General features: G+C 40.1%; 1 protein-coding gene across 1 annotated transcript in view; it reads left to right on the top strand.

Annotated features, from left to right (window-relative positions):
- The window catches only part of LOC120477431 (E3 ubiquitin-protein ligase MID1-like), a 28,749-nt gene extending 26,152 nt beyond the window's left edge, over positions 1-2,597 (top strand). The window contains exons 4-5 of the mRNA XM_089118271.1: positions 970-1,016; positions 1,153-2,597. Coding sequence (XP_088974397.1) covers positions 970-1,016; positions 1,153-1,748 — 643 coding nt within the window. The 3' untranslated portion in view covers positions 1,749-2,597. The remainder of the gene's footprint in view (positions 1-969; positions 1,017-1,152) is intronic.
- Positions 2,598-7,878: the final 5,281 nt, after the last annotated feature.

Here is a 7,878-nt window from a genome sequence, read left to right on the forward strand (position 1 = left end):
TTTGTCCTCGTGTTTGACCCGAAACGAGATTTCTAACGTCGGAGATTCTAAAACCATAAATACCTGCCGCCTAAAAGACAGCACATGTTTTAAAGCTTCCTTTTTACATCCGAGAGGATTTAGTGTCATTCCACTTACTATTTTCCCAAATCTCTGCAGTTCATTTTCATGCATGCATTAGGTATAAATGGTGGGCGATATGAAATGTTCACTCTTGACGACTGTGATACCGAGGGCGAAACAATAACAAAAGCTCCACTTACCCAAACGCCGCTCACGATGAGTTTACTCACGAAACTTTGATCCTTTAGAAAAACAACCACAGCCTTATTCATCCATACAATGTTTTCGAATCCCGTTTGTTCACCAATCGCTACAAGCACTAGAATCAGGCACACACCTGACCCCATGGCGGAGCGACACGGACGAAACCTCCATCTCAGCCCTCCGCCACGATGCAAAAGGAAACTTTTACCTGGCGACTATTTTCCTTCTAAATAAAACTACTACTTAACTAAAAAGAAACTAAAAAAATTACTACAAAAAGAAACTAAAGGAAATTACAGGAAATTCCCCCAGAAACACTCCTCTCACCCGTGAGACGCTCACATTCCCCAAACTCCCAGCATGCACCGGGAGAGAGAGAGAGAGAGGCCTATTATAATACATTTTTACACAAAAATTGTTAACACACACACACACACACACACACACACACACTGTCCCCTTTTACTTAACATACACATATTTGTAATAATCACACTCTCAATCACACTCACTCACTCACTCACTCACTCACTCACACACACACACACACACACACACACACACACACACACACACACACACACACACTAATAGATTAAAGCTAAGATTTGCAACCCTAGTCACAGAACAGATTGTGTGTGTGTGTGTGTGTGTGTGTGTTTCCTTTAGTAAATGAATCTGAATCATGTTTGTGTGTTATAGTGTGGATCATTGTGGAGAGTTCAGGATTACAGCAGGATCACGCAAATGTAGGTCTACACACACACACACACACACACACACACACACACACACACACACACACACACACACACACACACTCATTCAGTGATTTGTTGTTGATTTGTGTCATTTAGTGAAATGTTTCTCTCTTCTTGTGTTCAGATGCCTGTGATCTCACACTGGATCCAAACACAGCACACACTCGACTCATTCTGTCTGATGAGAACAGGACAGTGACGCATGTGAAAGAGCATCAGCCGTATCCTCGTCATCCAGAGAGATTTGATGAGTATCGTCAGGTTGTGTGTGTAGAGAGTCTGACTGGACGCTGTTACTGGGAGGCTGAATGGAGCGGGATTGGTGCTGCTATATCAGTGACATATAAAGGAATCAGGAGGAAAGGATGGAGTAAAGACTGTGAGTTTGGATGCAATGATAAATCCTGGAGTCTGATCTACTGTAATAACAGATTCTATGTCCGTCACAATATGATCAGCACTGATATTCCTGTCTTCTCTTCATCCTCTAAGAGAATAGGAGTGTATGTGGACGTGTCGGCCGGCACTCTGTCCTTCTACAGCGTCTCTGACACACACACACTCACACACTTACACACACTCTACACCACATTCACTGAACCCCTCTATGCTGGATTTGGGGTTTATGAGTTAAACTCCTCAGTGTCTCTGTGTGACATTAAACAGCGTCCTGACAGAAACAACAGTGACAACATATGGAAAAAATATAGATACATTTGACTAAATGTTTATATCTGAAACTTGTAAGTAATATATATATAACAGTCAGACAAGACACAAAATCCTTATTAAAATTGTGTAATATGATGATTTAAGATAATTTGGGAACTTATAATTACTATATGACAATTTTAAATCCAAAACAATATTCTTAGTAGATACACGTAACATCAAAGTTATATGAGTTGGGCAATCATTAGTGAAACCAAAATCTTGGTATATTGTATAAAAACCTTACAAGACACTAGACGTATGTAAGATGTCACTTATATGAGACATTAAAGTACATGGAAAAGCACATGATGAGATGACCAAAAATAATGTATAGCATTTCTAAGATTTTATGACGCTAGCACTGTCTCAGATCAGATTGTCTCAGATTGTTTTTAGATCACACTTTCTTCAATGTCAATTAGTGAATTTTTCCAAAAATGATTAAATGGGTTATATTTGTTGTTATTTAAGATTTTATGAGTGATTCTATCCAATAAAATAGTCAGAAATTATTTTTTATTTACAGTTAGATATTCAAGTTCTTGTGTATGCAGCAAATATTCAAAATTGGCATGTAAAAATAAAAAACACCCAGTCACTCATTTCTTGACGTAGAAAGATTTAATTTTGCACTTAATTTGTATATCATTTGTATATTTACATTTTAAATTTAAGTGGCAATACATCTTTTTAAAATAGCCAAGTTTATTAAGATGCTTCTTTAATAATTGCTTTGAAACCATACCTTGCACTTGTGTCCTTTTGGATGTTACAATGAAATACATAAATGTTGATGACATGCATTGGAAAATGAATTAAAGAAGAATGCATTTACATTTTGTAGTAAACGTTTCACACTGCTGTGTGCTTTTTCATTATAATTTTGACAGATTCTCACATTAGATTACAGTAACAGTAGAGGCAATTAGTTACTTTCCAGCTCAGCAACCCTGAATGAATAAGTGACCATCTTCACATTCAGTTCATTTACAGTAATATGTCTTAAGTAGCCGACAAGCGATTGAACTGGACTGTTGACACTGAATATACATACATGGTCTTACTATCTGAGCAGTGTTTATGGCTTTGTGAAAGTGGACAGTGGACATGAGGCTCAGTGGAGTTTTGATGGGAGAACCTCTGGCTAATTTCTGCACTGTGTAATTACTATAGTTTCCTAAGGACTATAAACACTGATCACCCATGTCAATAAAGTTGGAGACTCTAAAAATACTCCCATCCTTCAAAAGCACAATAGAGTTTTTTCTTTGTTTTGTTGTGCTGTAGGTATGACCATGAACAACCTCTCCATTTACAGCAATTGTCTTGTAGTAATTTAGCACAGAGTTTGGGGAAACCTCTCTCACTGTGCGGAGGGCAGCTTGATCACTAACAGACATTAATCTTACATTTGCTGGACCAAGGCCAGTTACCTCAGTGAACTTTGCAAACTTCTTGACATGATGCTTTTCGGTTATCATTTCATTACAGAAATCTGTAACTTCTGCAGGTGCATTTGTTAAAAACTGCTTTGCTAAACGGGGAAAAGCTCGGGAAAACAGCACTCGTTTGCATATTTGTTGTGGTACAGCTTGGCTAATTTTCACTTGTTTCAGGAGGTATCCATTGAAATCTTCAAACATAAAGGCTGAGTGTGCCCAAAGGACCACAATGCACAACACTTTTGATCAAATGCAGAAGTGAATGAAGATTGAATTTCATGTGCTCTTCCCCATACAGCGACTGCACACCTCCAACAAAGTACACTAATGCCTCATGGGCAAGATTTATCTGTTGTGTATTTATTTCAGATCCCAACAGAATGCGTATGCCCTCTATCAGTAATGCCCAATGACAGTGATACTTCTGTGGACGTATGCCTTAAAGAACTGGCAAGCTATAGTACAGAAGCCAGTGTTGCCACTCATGGGCTGTCCAGAACTTGCGTTCAGTCAGAGATCTTGGAGCTCCAGCAACAATACCTGGAGGTTTTATAGACAAGAGGTGTCCGTCCAAGATAGCTGTTTGTGTGCCAATGTGCCATGGCTCAGAATAGCTTCTGGAATCGATCCATAAAGTTGCCATTCGTCTGCACACGCCAAGCAACACACAATGCATATAGTCAGGGACCATCCCATTGATTACATCAAACTTTGGTAAATCTACAATGGCAGATGGGCCCTTTATGCCCAATATTGTTGTCCTTTCTCTTTCAGTAATTTGTCCTATCTCTACTGTGGTTTTATGATTTCTGTCACTTGGTTTTTCATCTGCACATGTGTAAACCCTTGACTTTCCTTTTCCTTGCCTCATCTGCACCCCAGACTCCGCAGCCATATTCACCATTAACTTGCTTAACATTTTGTAGTAATGGCCTTTCTACTGCATCACACACACAGCACACACACACACACACACAGCACAATGGGTGCACCTTCACGTGTCTCCATGACTGATCACTAGGATGTTGCCACTCAAAGCCAGCTTGTGAAAGATTGGCACATTCCTCTACAAATGGTTGGAAGTAGCAGGTCATGTCGGGCTTTTTTGCTCCAAACCATAAAGCACATAAAAGCACATGCTTATCTCTACTCTCAGGGGCTATCTCATTAACACAACACAGTATAGGCCAAATACTAAAATTAGAGGACTGAAAGACTGGTACACCATCACAATTAAATGTAAGGGAGAGGAAATCCTCTTCACTGTTTGATTTCAAGGTCTGATATAAGGTGCCATCACATATATGACGTATTGCATGCCTACTACTGTGATCAGAACGAAAACAGAGATTGTGCAAACCGTGATTCTCAAGAACATCCTTCAGTTGATCCTTTAGTGGAATACTGATAAAGAAATGTCCTTCCTGTAAACTGTCTTTTACTGTTATGGACGAGGACACACATGTAAGTGTTTCTTCTTGTGATTGTGAAGGTACATACTCTGCAGTAATGATGGCATTTTAATTGATCTATAAAACCAGCTAATGGTTTCTCCAAAAAACGCTCGCTTGCTGGTACTGTATTTGTCCCAGCAGAATGTAACTTTAGCAGTTTCCGCAGGTCTTCTGTCAATACACCTGTAGTGTTGCGTCTCAATGCAAAGGAGAGAATAGAGATGCAACCGTTAGTCCATGAGAGTGGATATCATCACGTATTTCTTGAGGGGCATTTTCCTAAAATGACAGAAAAAGAAGCACCATATTAAAACTTATAAGGTTCTGCTTCATCATTACGTAACCTTGTTTTGCTCTACTGTACTTAGCACAAAAAAATTCATGGAAGCCACAACACATGCAAGAAACAAACATAAAGACGAAAGACAGACAGTGTCTGTACACATCTAAAGCACTCTTCAGATGCCTCTGTTTTAAATACTTTTAGACCCATTTCCAAGCTGCTGTTTTTATCCAAAATTTTAGAAAAAAATTGTTTCAACTCAGTTTATCTCCTTTTTGAACAATAATGACATGTTTGACAAATTTCAGTCAGGTTTCTGTTCCCTGCATAGTACCGAGACTGCTCTGATCAAGGTCACCACTGATTCAGGAATGTTCTCTATTTTAATTCTTCTTGACCTCGGCTCAGCTTTTGACACTGTGGACCATGATTTTTTAATTAGCTGTCTGAAAAACTATGTTGGTATCAGTGATGTGGCCCTGGATTGGAAATAGGTAATTTTGCGTGACTCTTGGAGAAGCCTCCTCCTCTCATGCTCCTCTATTTCGTGGGGTCCCCCAGGGCCAGGGCTCTACAGTGCGGCCATTTTGCTCACATATGCCCCTAAAAATTGATACTTGCAAATGGGAAAAATTATTTACCAGCACAATGTGCGAGTAACTACAACCTACCATAATCAAAAATGAGACGATAACTAAATAAAAACTACTTTTGAATGACAAAAAACTATGACAAAATCTATTGAAATTTTCGCTCGTTGACAGAAGTAGTGCAGTCCTGTTTTGTCCAGCTGAGATTAGATGTCTCTCCTCTGCTGACTTATGCTTTCAGACAGACTGCGACGACCGCACTGCTGTGCTGTGAAACCCACTATTTTCAATGGCTTGCGCCGCGCAACGGCGGTTTGTTGTTGCGTCCAGCAAAGTGCAAGCACAGCAGAGCCACTGCTCAGTGACCTCACGCACACGCCGCAGTCAAAGTTAAAAATGGTTGAACTTTTGCGTTGAACTCGGCGGTTTTGTTCTGAGCCCCGAAGCCAGAGCAAATCGCTTCCTATCAGAAAGGGCCATTTGAGAAGGTCATCCATGCTTTTATTTCCTCAAGACTCGATTACTGCAATGCTCTGTACTCTAGTATCAGTAAGGGAAATATTCATAGATTACAGCTCATTCAAAATGCTGCAGCCAGACTTTTAACTGGCACTAAGAGGATTGACCACATCACACCATGTTACCTGTGAGTATTAGAATTAATTTTAAGATTTTACTTCTCGTTTTTAAAGCCCTGAACGGACAGGCTCCTGCCTACTCTATGATTTGATAACTCCCTACAAGCCGGACCGATGCCTGAGATCCTCTGGCAGGGCAATACTAGCGGTTCCCAAGTCTAGTCTTATCACTAAAGGTGACCAAGCCTTTGCTGTATGGCATTTTTATAAACATATTATTATTATTGTTATTGTATTTTCTGATTTTATTGTTGATTTTTTACTAAAAGCAAGTGACCCCAACTCTAGGCGGCATGCATCGATATTGGCTACCAGCTATACAGCGTGCTAACCTCTGGAGCAACTAGGGGTTAAGTGTCTTGCTCAGGGACACATTGGTGTTTCACAGTGGATTCGAACCCGGGTCTCTCACACCAAAGGCATGTGTCTTATCCACTGCACCATCACCACCCGCTATGCTATCAAATACGACTTTATACAGGCTTAGTAAAAAAAAATGAAAATCAATTTGTGGCGTCAGCATTGTAATCGTGGCAGGCCACCACAAATAAATGAAAGTATGGGAAACACTATGAACAGACTCAGACTACAGCTTGGCCATAGCGGCTAGCCGACACAGGCAGACCTGCCCAGAGAAGACAGACTGTTTCAGCTTACGAAGGTGGAGACGGGGAAACATTTCCCACTTCAGTAATTTTTACAATATTGTCACAGTGGTTTGTAGAGAAAGCTGATTGGGATAAGTTTGAAGAGCTAAGTGAGGAATGGCTATCATGTGTTGATGGTAGTGAAAGTATTGATGTATTAACTAGAGAAATTAGGTCAGGCATAATAGCAGCAGCGGATGTCACTATTACAAATCAAAACCCAAACGCTTGAATAAAATAGTGCCATGGTGGTCAAGAGAGTGTAAGGAAGCTGTAAAAGAAAGAAACAAGGCATTTAGATTACTTAAGACGACACACACTTTCCAGCATTTGATAGAATACAAGAGAGCGCAAGCAATGGTGAGGCAACATGTCAGGAAAGCAAAAAGGGAATACTGGAGGAAGTTTTGTGATTCTTTAGGTTGAACTACTCCTATAGAGAAGGATTGGGGGATGATTAGGAAAATGAAAGGAAATGGTTGGGAATATGGATATCCTGTGATAATTGATGAAGATGACAGAATAACCTCTAGTAAGGAGAAAGCAGAAGCTGTAGGAAAAACACTAGCCAAAGTACACAGTTCAGAAAACCTTAGTTATGAAGAAAGAAAAGGGAGAGAAGAAACTGTGTCTAAATATCAAAGAGTGTTTGAGAATGAGAAGTTCACAAAAGGAGAATTGAAAAGAGCACTGAAGAAGTTAGGAAAGTCCGCTCCAGGTAAAGACACTATATGCTACTCAATGTTGGAGAATCTGAGTGATAGTGGTAAGGATGTCCTGTTGAAGTTGTACAATAAGATATGATGGAGGGAATTATCCCTAAAGAGTGGAAGGAGTCTATCATTGTACCAATTAAGAAGCCGGGGAAAGACCCTCATAGTCCAAGCAGTTATAGACCGACAGCACTGACATCGCAGATGGGTAAGACAATGGAGAAAATGATGAATGATAGGCTGGTGTGTTGGGTAGAGTCAAAAGGATGGTTGTTGCTTGAGAAGGGGAAGGGGTATATGGACCAGTGGTATACCTGGAGGAAGACATACGAAAGGCTCAAGTGAATAAACAGACTGTAGTGGCAGTGT

The sequence above is a fragment of the Pimephales promelas genome, chromosome 13, assembly GCF_988280905.1.
Source record: "Pimephales promelas chromosome 13, fPimPro1.hap1.1, whole genome shotgun sequence".
Lineage (NCBI taxonomy): Eukaryota > Metazoa > Chordata > Actinopteri > Cypriniformes > Leuciscidae > Pimephales > Pimephales promelas.